The sequence below is a fragment of the Cornus florida genome, unplaced genomic scaffold (genome assembly GCF_030987335.1).
Source record: "Cornus florida cultivar Cherokee Brave unplaced genomic scaffold, ASM3098733v1 CherokeeBrave_3.0.0_Hap2_Chr10, whole genome shotgun sequence".
Classification (NCBI taxonomy): domain Eukaryota; kingdom Viridiplantae; phylum Streptophyta; class Magnoliopsida; order Cornales; family Cornaceae; genus Cornus; species Cornus florida.
Genome location: NW_026775580.1, coordinates 58,224,774 through 58,245,176, shown reverse-complemented (window position 1 = coordinate 58,245,176; position 20,403 = coordinate 58,224,774). Strand labels below are relative to the sequence as shown.

The 20,403-nt window shown below is 35.1% G+C and overlaps 2 protein-coding genes across 2 annotated transcripts; both read left to right on the top strand.

Moving 5' to 3' along the window:
* Positions 1 to 4,188: 4,188 nt before the first annotated feature.
* Positions 4,189 to 15,004, top strand: LOC132276598 (serine hydroxymethyltransferase 1, mitochondrial-like). Its single transcript, XM_059778091.1, has 16 exons — positions 4,189 to 4,413; positions 4,541 to 4,591; positions 4,782 to 4,868; positions 5,131 to 5,252; positions 5,414 to 5,490; positions 8,700 to 8,824; positions 10,489 to 10,581; positions 11,699 to 11,791; positions 11,899 to 12,096; positions 12,302 to 12,406; positions 12,600 to 12,665; positions 12,839 to 12,916; positions 13,567 to 13,678; positions 13,761 to 13,871; positions 14,005 to 14,175; positions 14,665 to 15,004. Exons 1-15 carry the CDS (start codon positions 4,330 to 4,332, stop codon positions 14,151 to 14,153), a joined length of 1,551 nt encoding a protein of 516 aa, XP_059634074.1. The 5' UTR covers positions 4,189 to 4,329; the 3' UTR covers positions 14,154 to 14,175; positions 14,665 to 15,004.
* Positions 15,005 to 16,275: 1,271 nt separating this feature from the next.
* On the top strand, positions 16,276 to 19,033 carry LOC132276721 (putative pentatricopeptide repeat-containing protein At5g52630). Its single transcript, XM_059778293.1, has 2 exons — positions 16,276 to 16,483; positions 16,577 to 19,033. Exons 1-2 carry the CDS (start codon positions 16,391 to 16,393, stop codon positions 18,752 to 18,754), a joined length of 2,271 nt encoding a protein of 756 aa, XP_059634276.1. The 5' UTR covers positions 16,276 to 16,390; the 3' UTR covers positions 18,755 to 19,033.
* Positions 19,034 to 20,403: the final 1,370 nt, after the last annotated feature.

Genomic DNA, 20,403 nt, shown 5'->3' with positions numbered 1-20,403 from the left:
CCCTTGATGTTTTGCCTAATTTTCATTTTTATACCTTTCACTTTCTCTCTCTAAAGAACTTACAAAATTATTTCATCTCCATAACTCAACCAGGGCCATCACCTTGACCCATAACCATCATCTCAATTCATCGTATAGTGCCATTAAACATCAAAACCCTTCAAACCACCTATTCTTTTTCTAGGAAGAAGCCCCCAAATCAACAGTCCACCATGATATATGGACCATAGATCCATTTTCTTTCACAAAAATCAAATGAAGCTTAGATAGACCCACCTTCTTGTATCATGGAAGTTGGCACTTCTACTTCAACCTATGTTAGTAATGATCATGTGTGTGTATTTAATAAACACACACACACACACATATATATTTTGTGTTGGGTCAATAAGGTATTATGATTACCAGGTGTTTTTTTAGTAAAGTAATGCATTCGGTTTTTGTAGTTCCTTTAATAAATAGAGTCCAACGACTCTTTCTCTAAGTATTTTATGTTTTTGTTTCAATTACTAATATCCAGGTACTTATCATAGTCAGTAATTCTCATATCAGGTTACTAATTCTTACATCAAATTAGTTGGTTATATAGTCAGTAAAATAGAGTAAAAAAATATACTGTATCATTTTCCTTTCTAGTATTATTTTGAACAGTAACTCTATTGATTTGCTACTTAGGCCAATCAAAAATTTTGTTTGTCCGAATTTTCAAGAGTAATGATAATTGATAAGTTCTCCGATTTTGAGAAAAATTAATTTTTTTATCTTAAAAATTGTTAAGAGGTGTGACGGTATAGTCCGAGTAGTAAAGGATCAGATCTTAAGTGATCCGACTCTATGATCCCTAATTTCACTTATTAAAAATAAAAAATAATAATAAAAAAAAGTAAAAATTGACAATTTTACTGTTATGCTCTGTTCCGTAGGCAGATTAAAAATTTGTTTGTCCATATTTTTAAGAGTGATGATAGGCTCTCCGATTGTGAGAGCAACTATTTTAGTGTTATATTGATCATGAAGTCTCATTGTGTGTATCAGTGTGTGTGTGAGAGAGAGAAGGTTTGGTGTTTAGAGAGGGAAATCTCATCTCGAAGAGTGTGATTGATAAAAGCTTTGGTGGGAACCCATGATCTTGCGCAGGGGACTCCAATCAGAATTTGAGCATCGAAAGTAGTGCAAGATAAAGGAATAAATAATAAGCCAACACAACAAAATTTTATTTTTGAACATTTTTAAAATTAGAAGGTTGAGTTGATATTTGATAAATTATTTTTGATATCCATTAAAGAGTCTGACCATAATTAGTGGAAAAATTTAAATTTATCTCGTATAATTAAAGTTTAATCAAGCCAAAATTGTAAACATATTTTTATGTAAAACGTTGCGGACGTAGCAAAATCAATCATTAATAAACTCCAAGGGTACAGAGGCGTTAGCAGTAATTTAGGAGATAAGTTCTTAAAGTCTCGCTTTCGAACTGCACTCCTAACTTAAATAGTCGTATGTATATTTTAAAAAAAAATAATAATAAAAAAAATCAACCATTAATAAGCAAGCTAAAAGGCTAACGGTATAAATCTAATGAAGTGCAAAATGTAAAAACAATGTAATTCCACATCTTCTTAATAATAAAATTCACTTTTATCTTAGTTACTGAAAGGGGAAAAAAAAATTAATAATAATAAAATCCCCCCCCCCCCCCAAAAAAAAAAAAAAAAGGAATAATTTGAAAAATATTTAACTTTTTTCATTCTATAAAATAAATTGCATAGGCAGTCCTAAGTTTTTGGGGACTCAGTGCAAAAATTAAATTGGGGCCCTACTTAGCATAGTCTCACTCTCACATAAAAATATAAAAAAATTAAATAAAAAATTATTGTGATTAAATTAATGTCATAAAGTAAGTTTTATAACTAAAATTTATCAAGAGTTTATAAAATTCACTAGCCACTTGAACCATCAAAATAAAAAGTATCAAATTCTCATCATAACTTGTTGTTTACCCTATTTTTTATTTGAAGAGTTGAAACTACTACGAGACCTTTTATCAAAAGAAAAAAGGGTTAAAATCATAAAATCCTCTATTGTTTCTAAAAATAGTTATATAACCCTCCTCCCCCACCCAATTAAAGAAACTATCATACAATTTCTTAATATTTTCTAAAAACTATCATGTTACCCCCATTCCGTTAATTGCCCGTCTAAAACTAACAGGATAAAAGCACGTGATAGTCACATGTATTTTATTCCACTTAAATCTGACCAAATTGCCTTTTAATCACCTAATGACCATACTACCCTTTTAATCACTTTCAGTTTCCACGCCTCAAACTGAAGAAAATCTTGCAGCACAATTTAGAAAATCTCTCTATTCTTTATAGTTGCGTCTTCCATTGCAGAATAGAAAGAGATATCTTCTTCATGGTTGAGTCTTCCTTAAATCATTTGGGCACTCGATGTAATCTGAAATCTTTTCAAAACCAGGATTAAAACCTAAACCTTGTGGTTGTAACTTTGGAGCCCAACTCTCTTGCAAGAGCCCGATTGTCTATAGTTCAGGGCTTTTTTTTTTTTAGAGTGAGAGCTTGTAACATAGCTATTTTTTTTTTTTTAAAAAATCTCAATATTGCATCTTGTAATAATAAAATTGGTGTTTTTATTAACTTTCTCTCTGCAACAAACCCTTTCTTCCCCTCTGTTTTCTCCCTACTCTCTTCCATGGGAGTGGAGAGGTGCCATTTTTGCCTCCCATAGCTTCATTAAACTCGGCGTATGTCAATAAGTTCGCTCTGTTGGTGTTTTTCACGTCCTTTTTGCTTTTGTTCAGCTAGATCTGTTAATATTTGGCTTGTTTCCGGCTAGTATGGGTACGTGGATATGCTGTTTTCTAGATCTCTGATTTAAGTTGGTTTTGGTTGTTCCCGACTTGATATGATCTTTTCCACTTGATCTGATCTTGTGTGGGTTTGGATGATTTTTTCCCTTGTCGGAGGTGCCTTGTGTTGTAACTTTGGAACTGTTGCCTTGATGATGGCCATGCTTTTGGGTCTCTCCTGTTACTGCTCTTCTCCCTTAGAAGTTTCTGTTCTTGAGTTTTGACTCTTGTTCTTAACAAATTTAGAGCATATGTTCTTCATTTTTTCTTGTTTTGCTTCAAGATTTGTATGCCTTTATTTGGTTTGGCAAAAAGTGGTGTTTTCATTACAGTTTTACACGAGGATGATTAGGTTCGTTATTGTGTGTTCGTGATTACAATTTGATTTTTTTTTTGGAAGTTAAAGCAATTACTCACACATGCACCCTACTTCCATTGCAGTTCGAACCCTCAACCTTTCCTTTGGGGAGGAAGGGGTGATACGGTTGGGCCAATTGGTCCTTTGGTATTACAATTTGATTATGTTGAGTAGTAAAAAAGTTTAACTATTTAATATTGGATGTAACATAAGGTATAGAGAATTCTGAACAAGACAAATCTCGGCGGTAGCACAAATAAGGCAACTATTGTGATTGCTTTGCTGCAAGTGTATGATTAGGATCTTCATAATCAAATTTGATATTTTGAAAATCAAAATCTTCGTTTTGAATTTGTGCTACCGTCGAGTCTTGGGACTCATTTTGTTCAGAATTCTCTATATAGGGTACTCCGTCACCTTCTACAGTATAGTCGGTCCCAAAGGAGCAAAGTGGTCGGTCCCCAAATGAGCAAAGTGGTTGTGTGAGACTTTGAGTGCGTCTTGCCAAGGTCAAAAAATAAAAAATAAAATAATAATAATAAAAAAATAATCTAATACTATATCATCAATGCACAAACTGTATCTGACAAAATAGTAGAATTAAATAAAATTTTGAGGGTTTGGCCCATCTCAATGTCTGATCAAATCCATGTTTACTAAATCGAGACTCCCTCATTTAAAAAAAAAAATAATATGTGTTCCAAGCCCAAATAGAAATCAATGTTAAGCCTAGTCCAAGCACACAAAAAAAAAAAAAAAAAGTTAAAAAAGTCCAGCCCAATTTTGCTTGGTTGTTGAACTTGTTGGCCATCAACTTCCACCTGGCTCGTAAAACCCTGGACCCTAATTGTTAGGTTTACGGTACTGTTGTTGACAGGGATACTCATTTCCATGTATATCATATTGTAGTACTAGTATATAGTATATACTAATATATAATCTTATTTTATACTCATCTCTATTTGTTTAAATTTCCCCATCATCACCCACCTACCCACCACCACCACTACTGCCGCAAACCCAACCACAATCCAAATAAAGCTGGGGGATGCGTTAGAGAGAGAGAGTGAAGAGTTAGAGCGAGAGTGAATCAGAAAACATGGCAATGGCGATGGCGCTTCGCAGACTATGCTCTTCCGTCAACAAGCCTCTTCGTCCTCTCGGCGGTTCCGTCTATCACATGGTCTCTACATATATAAAAACATATACACACATTTCTGTTGAACTTCCAAAATTGTGTGATTCGTTTCGAGCTTCGTGTTCACTCTCTCCATTAATTTCATGATCTTTTTTATTGTTTTCTTATGCAGACTTCTTTGCCGAGTGAAGCACTTGACGAGAAGGAGAAATCTCGCATTACTGTAATCGATCTCTCATGGCTTTACTTCTATTTTTTTTTTTAATTGTTTTTTTAATTTTCGTCGTAACTGTCAAAAATTTGATTTTTGTTTGCTGGATACTCGCAAGATCTATAATTCAATTGATGGATTCATTGGATCTTGTTTTGTTTTTCGAGCTTGTGTTTATGCTCTAATGGGTTTTCATTGACAGTGGACAAGCCAATTGAATGCTCCATTGGAAGAGATGGATCCGGAAATCGCCAACATCATTGAACTTGAAAAAGCCAGACAATGGAAGGTACAGATTGCTATACCTTGATCCTGTTTATTTGTTTTACTCTTTGAGTAATTATCACTCTTTGTTTGATTTAGAATGAATGTTTTTTGCTTGATTGATTTATAATTATGAATATAATGTTGTACATTAATGTGTAGGTCATGAACACATCTCTATATTCTAGTATGGTTATTACTCTTCTTATACTAGTAGTATTTTTAGTAGCTTTCCACTTTAATTTGAAGCTTGGTTAATAGTTGGAAATACGATATCTTGTGTCCAGGGACTAGAACTTATACCTTCGGAGAATTTCACATCACTCTCAGTGATGCAAGCGGTTGGGTCAGTCATGACCAACAAATACAGTGAGGGGTATCCTGGTGCTAGATACTATGGAGGAAATGAGTATGAGAAGTCTTTTTATTCTCTCTCTCTCTCTTTTTTTTTTGTTTAATCTACTTTTTGAAGTTTTTCTATTCTGGTTTGTTTTACGCTGAACTGATAAATTTATTGTACCTTTAGATTCTGGTATAGTTTTCATGAACATTGGATTTATGTGCATTAAGGTACATCGACATGGCAGAGTCCTTATGTCAGAAGCGTGCGTTGGAAGCTTTTCAATTGGATCCTGAAAAATGGGGAGGTAAATGCTTTATTACATGTTTTATTCTAGAGAAATGAACAATCTTCAGTCATATATTTGATTTATCATATTTTTCTTCCTTTTGGTGAGTGGGGCCTGAGGATGCTTTCCAGATTAATTGAGTGCGACACATTTTATCTAATTGGGAATATAACTGAACCAAAAACAAATTTATTAATCACAACATGTACTAAGTGCCCCCTAATTTTATTAATTGAGAGCCTCACAGCAAAAATATAGACAATATCCTAATTAGGACACACTTCCCTACAAGTCTCTAGTTAAATTGAGCAAATAGAGATCGGTTTTAGCCTCCTGCCATGTTTAATTGAGAGCAAGCACTACCTTGATATTGTTTTGCTCTCACTTGCAAATGTATGGGCAAAAACACGGATATGTCAGCTGAAAGGGACATCTTCGAGCATAGGCATATCTCAACTGAAAATCCTTTTGTAGTTATTATCTAGCGGAAAATGTTGCCTCTTTCAATTGTTGTTACAATCTAACTATAAATTAGAAGGTAAAAAAATTTCTGCTGTATTTCTTTAAGAACAGCCTCCCCACTAATTTTTTATTTTTTATTTCCTAAATGGGGTGATTTTATAATATAAAGAACAATAGAGTACAGAACAAAAGCAGAGGGCATATCATCAAGACAGAGCCTCCCCACTAATTAAAGATGGGGAATGGCAGCCAAAAGTATTGTTCTTTAGCTTAGTTGTCTATTAACCAAGCAGAAAGTGAAAAAAAAAAACTATAACTCACTAGGATAACTGAAAGCTTAAGCGTTTTTCAATTCTTAACTTTTGGTTTTTATTTTTTTATTTTTTAATGGGATTAATTGAATCCTTTAAATATAAATTCTGATGAATGATTTCGGGGGTAGGACTGTGGGGCTGGGAAATGGGGGGACAGCTAGATGAATGAGCCATTGAGCAGCATGCATCATCATCATCCTTGCCTTAATCCCATATGAATGGGCTCAACTACATGAATTCTTTGTCTCCATTCTTTTCTATTACACGCCATTTCACTTACTATGTTCAAATGTTTAAAGCCATTTAGCATCATGCATTTTGTAGAAATTTTCCACAACTGACTGCCTAGGGTTACCAAAAGGAGATCTATGATTTTACTGCATATGTGGAACTTTTCATTGCTACATCACTATGCTAATTGGCTAGAGTGATTTTCTTTGTTGTTGTTTTTCTTGTTCCCCTTGGAAAAAATAAAAAAAATTGTGGCTGTTGTGGAATTTAGATGCCATATACAGTTGGATTATGGGGACCATGACTTGGCAGGACCAACCCGAACTCAACTTGAAATCAATCCAGTTTATTAATAGGTTTGGTTGACTTTTCGTTACTCGGGTTTGGCTTGGACTGAAAAATTTCAGTCTTACCTTAGTCTAGTTGGGTTTGGACAAAGGTGTTGGGCAATCTTAACTGAATACGAGTTCAACCTATGTTGTGTTATTATGAGAAATTGTTTAACATATAAGTAAACTGACACTAATCCAAATTTAACCCGAGTTCAGAAAAATAAAGTTGGGTTGGACGTCAAGTTAGAATCAGGCTTAGACTTCAGGTGTTATTCCTCGAGTCAAGTTTGCTAGTTGATCCTTCAACTTGACTAAGCGTCTAGTTGCATTGACTTGGATAAGGGTTTCAGAGAGATCCTTTGCTCTTTGTGGTTTTTCCAAATAGCCCTTTTAAGCTGAAAAAAAGCATTTTCACAAATTTTTATACACATATATAAATGTATTATTTATTGTTATTTTAAGGAAATATGCATTTAAGGAATTCTGATTCAAGTGAAAAGTACAAGTTTCCAGAGCTAACCCTTCAAATTTGAAGACTTATTATGTTGTCAGCTTGTTGGAAAATATTTCAAAGTCTTTCATCGAAAAAAAATATTTCAAAGCCTAAGGTTAAGTTAAGAAAGTTCTAATATTTGCAAATTAATATTTTAAATGAAGTTTATAGATATATGACAACATGTTATGAAGAAATTAGGAGTGAAGTGACATGATGACACTTACTGGTGATAAAATAAAAGAAAGTAGGTTAAGATGGTATGAACGTATACAAATAGATCATTAAATGTACCGTTGGAAAAGGAAGATTAGTTAGAGAAGAAGGTAGGAGACAAAGAGGTAGACTAAAACTAACATGGGATGAAGTACTAAGGAAAGATCTTAAGAAATTGGATATAATAGGATAACTGCAATAGAAAAGAGTGGAAAAAGGGTTTATGTGACTGAGCCTATTCGGTTGAACCAAGGCAAGGATGATAATGGCGACGATGATGAATTTGATATAAAGTTTGTCATGCACAGTTGAAGTACGGAGTTGTGTCCAGAAGTTTACCATACACGGCTGGATTACGGGGCTGTCTATGACACCATTACAGCACATATGCATGTCTAATTAAAATGCCTTAACTGGCTAGAATAGGGAGGTTTAGTGAAGAAGCATGGAAATCCTGTCAAGAAATTTCCTTGCAAGAAAAGTGTACATTTGGTCATAGCGTTAATTCTAGCTATCATTAGCAAGATGGTGCATACAACAGTCTTGGAAGACTTATGCTATTTTTGGGGATATGGTACTGGCACTTTTAATTGGAATTAGAGTAAAATTAGTTCAAGTTAAAGTAATTGACTTCTCCTTTTAAATGCTGCAAATGTCAGATTTATCAGGAATAGTGTCTGTATTCAATAGTTTTCAACATATAGTTCACAATTTTGGTACAAAAGTGGCCACGTGATAGAAAAAGAGAAGTGTAAAAGGAGAGAAGTTAAAACACAAAAAATTGGGGTTCCCTGCCCTTGTAGAGCCAAATCCATGATAACGTGGTCTCACATTTGAGGTTGCTGGTTATCCACTTGGTACTGAAAAACCTTTTTATTTCTTTTTGTTCCTGAATTTATATCATGCAACAAAACAAAAACATATTTTATTATCTCAAAATCATTCATTTGCATATGTCCATCCTTTAATGCCAACTTTAAGCACTGGAAGGGCATTGGGAAGCAATGGGTTTGACGTTGTTAAACTTTTTGAGTTAACCTCTGGCTTCAATTTATGTTTTCTTTTTCCAATTAAATGATTTGTACATTGCTTTATTGTCCTTCACTTTTTGGAAAGACTTGGATTCTGAACATTATCTTTGTTTAAACTTAAAAGTACTGCATTGTTTTTTACTTGCAGTCAATGTGCAGTCTCTATCTGGATCCCCTGCTAACTTTCAAGCTTACACTGCACTGTTGAAACCTCATGAGAGAATCATGGCGCTTGATCTTCCTCATGGTGGACATCTTTCACATGGTTATCAGGTGCTTACCACTTGCCTCATTTAACTTTTGTGAACTAGATTTTTTTGGTGATGTCCTACCCCTGAATATTAGCAAATAAAAAATTTAAAATATTGGTCATTATGGCTTATGTGTTTGTTTATTTATTGCTTCGAATGTGGAAATGTCACTACTCAGTTGTCACATACAGCAGATTGCCTTTTTTCCCTTTAGAGTTGCCACAAATCCAGATGTATGATTAGTTATTGGCAGATGCTTACCTTCTAGCCTTTTTGGGGCCAAAGTTTCCAGTTATATTGGTAATCGAGCAATCCTATTTAATCATTGGTGTGGCATGTATGCACAGAAATTGTACAGGGCAAAACTCACCTTGTTTTCTCTTCTTCTGCTCAATTACAGTATTGTCAGTATTTTGTTCTATACTACATATATTTTTGCGAAGTGCTTTAGAGTGTTTCACAGAATACAAGATAAACCTCGCTGTTCCTTCTATTTGAAATTTCAGCAGTCTTCAGTTTCTTGTTTTGTTGATATAGGCATGATACCCTTCAGAGAGCACAATCCTTTTGAATTGTGAAAACTGCAAGTGAATATTTGTGTCATAATTGAAGCAGTTTTGCACATGTATCTTATGGCTGGATCATACCTTCCATATATAATAAATATAACTACAAGAAACATGTTTGTCAAAGGTCAATACGGGCAATACAATTTAGTCTTAAAAGTAAGGAGCTAATGAGAAGTATGCCATTTTTACAGTGACACTGACATGCATGTATATTTATGTAACCTATTTACTTAGATTTAGAAGTGTAGCTTTCCCCCCCACCCCCTGGTCCAAAAAACACTCATTGTCTTATTTATGTCTGGTCAATCTGCTTTGGATCTATTATGAGTTTATAACCTACCCAAGTTTCTTGTAGATTACCCAAACCACATCAATTTGATGATTCTGATATCTTGGGTGTCCTTTCATTAAAATATAAGTCTCTTTTTCTCAAGGTAATTGCATTAGATGGTGGGCATATTTGAAACTGTTACGACAAATGTAGCGAACCAAGAACAAAACAAGAATCACGACAAAAAAATAAACATGCCACACAAAGAACACAAAGATTTACATGGTTTGACACAAGTTGTGCCTATGTCCATGGTGAAGATCTGGCAAAAGATTTCACTATATGAAAATCAGGAGATTACAAGTTTCGGCCCCAAACCGTAGTTCTCGCTCTCTCTCTCTCTCTCTCTCTCATGTGATTTTCAATGTTCTCTCATTATTCTACTCCAAACCCTAAACACCTTTATATACGGGTTACAAGAGAGTACTAAACAGGGTCCACGACCCACAAGGGAAACAATGGGTCATAAAATTTTCCCTTTTCGGGTCAACCGGGTTGCAGCACGATCTGGTCCGAAACAAAATTCGGGCCATCACGGAAACATTTTAGGTTGGACTGTTGGAGGGCTCTGAAACCAAGGATCTTACACCGCTCCTCTCACCATGAACTTCTCTTCTTTTAAAGTGATTTTGACTGCACATTGAACTTATAAAATATAAATAAAATTTGACTGCACATTGAAATTTTATTCAGTAGTTCCTTCTATTACTTGTTTTCTTTTAGGCAAATGATAATAACAGCTTTTTATGATACACTAGACTTTATCATTCTCTTGTCATTGTGCAGACAGACACCAAGAAGATATCCGCTGTCTCAATATTTTTTGAGACAATGCCATACAGATTGGATGAGAGCACTGGTTACATTGACTATGATCAGGTACCTTCAAACTCTCTTTATGGAAGTTATTGTTCCAACAGGGGTAAACTAATACTCTTGTGTGTCTTTGTGGTTTGTTATAAACTAATTACTTGTTTGCCTGTAGTTTAGTCTTGTTAAGGTTATCCTACTTCTGAAATTGAAAAGGTAGAGATAGATTGGACTCAAGTTAATTTATATTGCTGTAATCTGCTGAAAAACTGGCAAGTGCTCACCAATTTTTTCCAAAACTTAATTTACACGAAGATTGAAAAGTGCTCACTGTTTATTTCACCATCTCTTTTATCTTCATTGCCTTGTAGTGTGATACTCTTCAAATTTTTTTAGGGTCAAACAATCTATTCTATTTGCCTTCGCAATTTTGGTACCACAAACAAACACTAATTATCACAATTGTGCAATTTGCATTCTGAAGCCACTTGAAGCATTATCATAATGGTGTGGCTTGATCTTTCGCACCATTTTTGTATATATTCTACAAGGTGTCAATTAGGGTTATATCTTATTCATAGACAATGAAAATTCTCTTCTTTCTTCCGTGTTTGGGTACGAATTGGATTGTGGTAAGCTGTAAGCATGATATCCAAAATGTACCAGCCTTCTCATTCATCATTTTGTTTGCAAATCTAAACCATCTGGATTAACTGCATAAGCATATATATATATATAGGCAAACACATATATATTTTATGATGCTAAGTTTTCAAAAGTTGGCATTTGTTCGTAGTTATCTCTAGTCAGGAGAGAGTCACATGGTAATGGACAGAGTTTTTGAGTAGAATGAAAATTTTTAGTAGACGTGGAAGACGACTGAGTTACAGTTAAACTATGTAGCTAATTAGAGGTTAAGTTTTTCACTATTTTAACCCTTCATTTTTATATAATAGGGTGAGAGAAAAAGCCAAAGACCAAACCTGGTAATGGCATAATAAATAGTTATAGATGTGGACTGATTGAGAACTGAATACCTATTTTATATGTTTCTAGATTAGACTGTCTCTTCTGTTCCAGGGGCTAAAGGGGGATGTTTAGGCAGTTTAATTCTATGCATTTTATCTTTAAATTTTTTTGGTTCCATCTTGTTTATTCATTAGTAATTCCACTTTTACCCTTGCAGTTGGAGAAAAGTGCAACGCTCTTTAGGCCAAAACTTATAGTTGCTGGTGCGAGTGCTTATGCGCGCCTTTATGATTATGCGCGTATCCGCAAGGCAAATTTTCTCAGCTTGACTGATGTTATTGCAATATCATGGTTAACATCAACTTTTCTATATATTGTATAGAAGTGATGAGATTTAATTTCTGATGGATTCCACAGGTTTGTGATAAGCAGAAAGCTATCTTGTTGGCAGACATGGCACACATAAGTGGGTTGGTTGCTGCTGGTGTGATTCCATCTCCATTTGAATATGCAGATATAGTGACAACTACGACGCACAAGTCACTTCGTGGGCCACGTGGGGCAATGATCTTCTACAGGAAAGGTGTAAAAGAGATCAACAAACAAGGGCAAGAAGTGAGTTATAATTTAGGAACAAACAAGTAAAAGGAAAACATTGCTTTACGCTAGGGGCATGCGTTGCTTACCCTTATTACTGCTACATTCTGTGCAATTTTTTTAGTCATGGGGCCATGGCTGGCTTTTTTACCTGCTGAACATTTAGGTTTCAAAATGATCTATCTGGAATTTTTTTTTTCTAATTTCAAGTTCCATTCTACAGGTGTTGTATGATTATGCAGACAAAATCAATCAAGCCGTCTTTCCTGGACTTCAAGGTGGTCCCCACAATCACACTATTGCTGGCTTAGCAGTTGCGCTGAAACAGGTCTGTTTTCTTAGACTTTTTCATGCCATTTGGTCCAAGTAATTGCAGCATTGTCATATTTCTTTACACTTTTTGGTGTTATAGGAGATGTGCAAGTATTCATTTGATTGGTACTCATCATATCCAATCTTGATTCGTAATCTAAAAATTCTGTGATTTACTTATCAAAAGAAAAATTGTTATGTGATCGTAGGCCACTACTCCAGAGTACAAGGCCTATCAAGAGCAAGTCCTTAGCAATTGCTCAAAATTTGCCCAGGTACATATATTTAACAGGTGCTTTTCCAACATGTGGACTGTTGTGATTTGGTTTATATACCATATTTCTTGTTAGCAAATTTCAAATCGTAGTTGGCTTTATTATCTTTATTTTCTAACGTTTTGACTGTTATTTGTGGTGGTTTACACTTCTGAATTTTTTTAACTTTGCAGAGTTTGTTAGAGAGGGGCTATGAACTTGTGTCTGGTGGAACTGAGAACCACTTGGTCTTGGTGAATTTAAAAAACAAGGTAAGAAGACATCTTTCTTCTTTCTATGGCAATTGTTTTAGTTCTTAATCATAATATTATTTTTGCATGATGAAATGGTATCAACTGGAAAGAATCAGATGTTGATAAATATATTTTTCAACATGTTGGTCAAAAGATTCAGCAAAAAAACCTTTTTCCGTCACTTCTTAGAAAAATTCCACCAAAATGTACATGGTTGGGCATGTCTGCCAAAAACTTTAGCCATGAATCATTGTTTGTTGCTATGATCCTCTGGGTCATTGCTTGGTGTAGTGGAAGATGAATGTTCGAGTAGAAGGTAATCACTTGTGCATGTAATGCCAAAGCCCAAAAGTTTGATCTTTCCAGTCCATCCCTTCTGCCACCATTGATTAATTGGGGACCACATTGAGTAATGGTCTTTTAACTATTGCTCTGTTTAAGGGAATATTGCTGCATTGCAACAAATAAAACCGGAAAATTTCCAACCCTGTTGCCCTTAGTTCTATTGTTGGGTTTATGATCGAGAAAGTTGCACAGCCTTCATCAGAAATTTAAATACACTTCTACTGTGGGCTTTGAATAAATTTATGCATCCAATGTAATCATTATTTCATTCAGGGAAAAAAAAAGGGTAATCATTATTTTGTTAAGAAAATTGCTTTGTACAGGGTATTGATGGCTCTAGAGTTGAAAAGGTTTTGGAATTAGTTCACATTGCAGCAAATAAGAACACTGTTCCTGGAGATGTTTCCGCCATGGTGCCTGGTGGCATCCGTATGGGTAGAGACCTCATTTCATCATCTTGCACTTTTAACTACAATCTGTTAGTTCATTCTGATGAAGTCCTTATCTGGTGATTCAGGAACCCCGGCTCTCACCTCCAGGGGATTTATTGAGGAGGATTTTGTTAAAGTAGCCGAGTTTTTTGATTCTGCTGTGAAGTTGGCTCTGAAGATTAAGGCTGATGCAAAAGGTTCTTCATTTTTTGTCATGTCTTTTTCTTAGATATACAATGATATCTTTATATTTATGATATGTAATGATTAATTTCTTAGCCACAACACACGTATACTTAGTGCACTAGTCTTGGATTATGATGATCCCAGGAACGAAGTTGAAGGACTTTGTGGCGACTATGAAGTCAGATACCCAAATTCAATCTGAGATTGCAAAGCTCCGCCACGAGGTTGAGGAGTATGCCAAACAGTTCCCTACAATTGGCTTTGAGAAAGAAACAATGAAGTACAAGGACTAAAGGAGACTCTTCGCTGTTTCTGGTATGTTGCTGTACTGTGGACAGTTTGAACCAATTGTTTCGGTTTTTTGTTATTTAACTATAGGATTGAAGGCATGAGAATTCACCATCAGGCTATGGGGTTATTTATGTTGTATATTATTGCTGTCTTTTAGTTTACTTTGCAGTTTGGTATTCTCTTTGTTTCAATGACATGGCTGACTCTTGCTATCTTGTGTGAGAAATAGCTTTACAGCCTAAAAGCACAATTCACAATTTTTTGTCGGTCTCATAAATCTTTTTAGGTTATTCATAGTTAAATCTCAAGTTCTCAACATTTTGATTCAACTACTTTTGTCGTAGTTTCCTTGTTTATTCTTGATGATTTCGATTATTCCTAGCGATATATACATATATATTCTATTTAGATTAAAAAGTAACTAGGTATTGATGCTTTTATTCATGTATAGGTTGCTTTTATATTGAATGTTTCTAACACGTAGTATCTCCACGAATGTTTGTTGGTCGACAGGCTCATCATATAGCATTTGAGGTTGTTGACATTTGTAGAGGCAAAGAGGAGTTGGGAGATTCACGTACATCTCTATTAGTGAGAGGAACTCATTGGCATTCATCTGTAGCTCGCCGAAGAAAATTGGGGTAATATCTTCGTTGCAAATTGGTGAATGTGTAGTTTCGAAAAATTGATGATCTGGAATGTATAAACTTTTACGAAGGTGGCAGACGACCACCATTTCTTCATTTGGTGAATATTTTTAGGGTTGTGTTGTATCATTAAACGTGTTATAAATCCATCAAGCACGTGAGTGATCTCTTTAAATAATGATGAAGAGCTCGAATTTGCCCTTGTACCTCATCGGTTGCCTTGCTGTGTTCAGACAAGTTTGCTGCTCTTTCACTACTTGTTTACTTTGGTTTCCATGTTGAGAGCCGATGATAAATTTGACTTGGTGTGGCTAATTGAACTGGTTTTATATGCAACGGACAAGTTGTATTTAGTTGGGCTTTATTTGGATTACTAGGAGGGAAAAGAAAGGAGTAAATGGTAAAATTATTAGTTATGAAAGAAAAGAAAATAAATGAGAAAAAAATAGAGGGCAAATTATATGTAGTTGGGTTTTATTTGGTTATTAGCCGGAGAACAGAAATTAGAAGGAAAAAAAAGAAAAAGAAAAAGAAAAAAGAGAGATTTTATTTCACCTGTGTTTGGATAACTTGGGAAGAAATTACTAGGAAATGATATTGTAACAATTCTCTAATTGTGTTTAGAAAGGACAGTGGAGAGACAAGAAGAAAATGATTTGATTTATTTTTGTGAGAGGTGAGGACAGAACAGTATTTCAATTACAGTGTATTATGAATAAGGAGCAAAATGTATAATTGTCAGTATTTATAGACTTTGTTTCCTCTGGAAAGACCTTTTTCCAAAACCTCCCCTTTCTCTGTAGTTTTTTTTAAACAAACACAATTGACAATCCTTCCATTTCTTTTACTTATTTTTCTTTCAATCCAAACAAGCCTCAGTGTCTAGAGAGTGATTAGTTTAGGTTCTTGAATAATCAGTACTCATTGCGTTGGGAAAATATATGTGTGAATGAAAAAAGCAGGAAAAATAACCAACCCCATTCCCAACACGGCGCATGTGTTTGTTTTATCATTCAATATATATATATATATATTTGGATTTCAAATTAAAAAATAAAAAAAAAAAAAAAGTTACAGAATGGAATTCGGGTTCTATAAAGTGATATCTCTATTTTATTTTATTTTTAAGTGGAAGGTTGAGGCTTGACAATTCTTGTCTCCATTGGGATAAAATAGTAATTGTCTAAATAAATAAATAAATAAAATATTTGGACCAGGCCTTTACCAAATCTTATGTAGTGGGCCACAAGGCCCGGTCCAATGGAACGATACACTTGTTAGTACAGGTAGTGGGCCTAACTGACGTGGCAAAATCAATAGCGTTGCTGCTTTTATTACTATTGGAGTGGGCCCAGATGACGTGGCAATTTGGAGGTAACGTGGCAACATCATTCATTTATTACTGGAGTGGGCCCAGATTACGTGGCAAACATGATAGTATATCACTTCCCTCCACAAATTCATCCATAGGTATAGCAGAAGATAGGAAAATGTGTCTGGTGTTCATATGGCCTATCTATGAAGACGAACTGTGCAAAGATACACAACACAACTGATATATATATATATCTCACCTATAGATATACATATCAATGGCGTCTCTGCCTTCAGTTATAGGAGGTCCCACTCTCAAGCTCGAGCCAGAATTCAGAAAACACAGCACTAGCGCTCTTCCCCTCGAAAAGGTAAGACTTGCTTAATTTTGTATCAATTCATTTCATTGTTGTAATCGTTAAGAGAATTAATTTGATTGAATGTTACTTGTTCTTTGTCATCAGATAAGAAATTATGGTAATACCCAGTTGGATAAACCTTTGGATTCAATATGTTTGGACTTTAGAGAAGCATATTCAATGATAAGAGAAAGTGGGAAAGTGGAATCGTCCATGTTTGTCCCACTTTTGCAAGAATGTATAGACAAGAATTCACTTTCAGAAGCTCAATCCATTCATGCCCACATCATAAAAACAGGATTGCAAGAAGAGTTGTTTCTCATGACTTTTCTTGTCAATGCTTATGGGAAATGTGGGAGCATGGAATACGCACGCAAGGCTTTTGATGAGTTGCCTAAGAGAAATGTCGTGACATGGACGTCCCTGATGACGGGTTATGTTCACAATTCGCAGGCAAAGCTTGCTCTGCTGGTTTTCAAGGAAATGTTGGAAGTTGGTGCTTATCCGACGAATATCTCTCTAGGAATTGTTGTAAATGCTTGTTCTTCGTTGTACGCTATTGAATTGGGGAAGCAAATCCATGCCTACGTTGTAAAGTACCAAATTGAATTCGACACAAGTATTGGGAATGCCCTTTGTAGCTTATACTCTAAATGTGGCAGCTTGAATTCTGCGGTTAAAGCATTTTGGAGGATTAGGGAAAAGAATGTGATTTCCTGGACTACAGCTATATCTGCTTGTGGTGATAACAGTGATTCTGCAATGGGTTTGAATTTGTTCTCTGATATGCTTTCCGAGGGTGTCAAGCCAAATGAGTTCACGTTGACTAGTGTCTTCAGTTTGTGTAGTATAATGCAGGTTTTGGATGTAGGGTTGCAGACTCACTCATTGACCATTAAACTTGGATACGAATTGAACCTACCCGTTAGAAATTCTATTATGTATCTATACCTGAAATGTGGATGTATTAGTAATGCAAAGAAGTTGTTTGATGGAATGGAGACTGCCAACTTGATTACGTGGAATGCTATGATTGCAGGCCATGCCCAGCTGATGGATCTTGCAGAGGATAGTCTTTCCGCGCACCATGGGGGAATTGAGGCACTTAACATTTTTTTGAGAATGAATCAATCAGGTATGAAACCTGATCTATTCACTTTCTCAAGCATACTAAGCATATGTAGTGGTTTGGTGGCTTTGGAACAAGGGGAACAAGTTCATGCTCAGACCATAAAAACCGGATATTTGTCTGATGTGGTTGTTGGAACTTCCTTAGTGAACATGTATAATAAATGCGGTAGCATTGAGAGAGCAAGTAAAGCTTTTGTGGAGATGTCTATGAGAACTTTGATATCTTGGACTGCTATGATTACAGGGTATGCACAACATGGCCACTCTCAACAGGCACTGCAGCTCTTTGAAGATATGAGATTGGCAGGGGTAAGGCCGAACAGGATTACCTTTGTGGGTGTTCTTTCAGCTTGTAGTCATGCTGGAATGGCCAAAGAGGCTTTGGCGTTATTTGAGATGATGAAAAACGAGTATAAAATCAAGCCTGTAATGGACCATTTTGTGTGTCTGGTTGATATGTTTGTTAGGTTAGGTCAGTTAGATGAAGCTATGGATTTTATCAACAAAATGGATTTTGAGCCCAACGAGTCTATATGGTCAACCTTGGTCGCAGGCTGTAGAAATCGTGGGAATTTAGAGTTAGGGCTTTATGCTGCTGAACAGTTACTCAAACTCAATCCAAATGATTCCGAGACTTATGTCCTGTTACTGAATATGTACCTCTCCGCTGGGAGATGGGAGGATGTTTCAAAGGTGAGAAAAATGGTGAGAGATGAGAAACTCGGAAAACTGGAGGATTGGAGCTGGATTAGCATTAAAGATAAGGTTTATTCATTCAAACCTGATGACCAATTCCATCCTCCACACGGAGAGTTGGACAAATTATTGGGGGATTATCTCGAGAAAGCAAGGACACTTGGATATGAGTCACAAGGAGGCTTAGAGGTAACAGATGAAGAGAATGTTGAAACAACTTCCTCTAATGTTGTTCATCACAGCGAAAAGTTAGCTGTTGCATTTGGGTTGCTGAACACACCAGATGCTGCAACAATACGGGTCAATAAGAATATTAGCATGTGTAGGGATTGCCATAGTTTTATTAAATTCATCTCATTATTGACTGCAAGGAAGATCATCATTCGGGATAGGAAGCAGCTGCACAAATTCTTTAATGGGCAGTGTTCATGTGGGGATTTAGCAAGTCTTCTTTGATATATTTGAGTTCTAATTGATAAGAAGGCTAGCCCATAATTTTTCTATCTTTTTACCTTTCATGTTGTCACGAAAATTCGTTGTATGGACCGTGGAGTTACAAATTGCAGCAGTGGCTTCTGGATTTGCATACCATGCGAGGGTTGAGTCAAGGGGATGGAATTAATTAAATAGGTCAGTATAAAGAGATTTAGCTCCAGTAAGTGCTGTAAGACAAAATTTATCTGTATTTTTTTTTGCTCAGGTAAATATAAACTTAGTTGTATTTTTGTGGTATCATTCCTTTTTGTCCTTCCTAAGTTCTCATCCACCCAGCCTCATCATGGCTACATAGTTCAACAAATTCAGACTAATCTTTTTATTTTAAAGTAAATAAAAATACACACCAATATTACTGTCTTAATTGGTCAACTTCTAGCATTTGCCATGTTTAGCTATGGAATCCTGTGTCTGGTTTTTGTTTGGTTCCTATGATCTGCTTTGAATTAGATTTTGTTTCTCCTAGTTTCAGTAATTGATTTTTCATAATTTTCTTCTTGTCTGGTTACTGCAAGACAGTGAATTCTTGCAAATATTCTTGAGTTTCTTTTGTTTTGGTTTTATTTTATTTTATTTTATTTTATTTTTCTATATATTCTTGAGTTTGTTAATTAACTTTCCAGTTGCAAAAATTTTCCTGTTGAAAGCTCCCAGCTCTATGTTTTCTGTTAAGATGACAGAACTTTGTTGATATTAGATTGTCAAAGAATATATATATATATATATATTTTTTTTTACTTTTTTGTCATTGACAAGAAAATACACACGCAAATGACACATTGTACTTTGACATGCGAGTTTAAATTATTTGAAACTCCGACAACAACGACGTCCTGCCATTCACGCTCAAGGCCTCAAATTCTTGAATTAATTAATTTATTTTTTCTTCTTCTTTAAGAAAGTTCAAGTAGACATACTACCCACTGTATATATATCATGTCTCCACCTAGACTTCTTTTTGTTAGTAATGCAATGTTTGTACCTTTTGTTTTGGTTAATGGTTGTATTTGGTTAATTTACTTTTGTTCCTAATGCAATTGTGCTTTGTACAATTGGTGACTTCTCAACAATGCAATGATTATGGTAAGTCTTGGTTACTTTGTACATAACATTTGGTTATTTCTCTCTCTCCAAATTTTTTGGTAACTTTTGGTCACCAGTCAGTTTTTTTCTTTTTTTGTTCAAACTGAAATTGAATTAGGTCACTTACATCAAATTGAGTTGGTCACACTCTCAAATTGAGTCGGTGACACCTGTCAAATTGAATTGGTCATATTCTTAAATTGACTGTGTGATAATATATGTGTGCAATCATATAACTACTCTGAACAAAAACATCATCACACACCTAGCATAACAAAACTATAAAAGCAAGCATTGTCATAAACATAACATAATCGTCAGACAAGCATTATCATATTACATTATAATAACAATTGAATACAAGATAACATAAATGGTCATATAACTATAAATCACTCCATATACAAATTAGCAAAGATTGGGCTTTCAGTCAGTACCATCATTTACAAATTATTTTTTTTTTTAAAAAATTTAATTATTCACCCAAGAAATAAACGGGATTAGCGCAAAAAGGATTAGATTTTTGG

Bases quoted from the DNA above. Each gene is read 5' to 3' on its own strand.
- LOC132276598 (XM_059778091.1), top strand. From the start codon at position 4,330: ATGGCAATGGCGATGGCGCTTCGCAGACTATGCTCTTCCGTCAACAAG. The intron at 4,869-5,130 runs GTACAGATTGCT...TCTTGTGTCCAG, and splicing joins AAAAAGCCAGACAATGGAAG to GGACTAGAACTTATACCTTC. The intron at 5,253-5,413 runs GTATGAGAAGTC...ATGTGCATTAAG, and splicing joins AGATACTATGGAGGAAATGA to GTACATCGACATGGCAGAGT.
- LOC132276721 (XM_059778293.1), top strand. From the start codon at position 16,391: ATGGCGTCTCTGCCTTCAGTTATAGGAGGTCCCACTCTCAAGCTCGAG. The intron at 16,484-16,576 runs GTAAGACTTGCT...CTTTGTCATCAG, and splicing joins GCGCTCTTCCCCTCGAAAAG to ATAAGAAATTATGGTAATAC.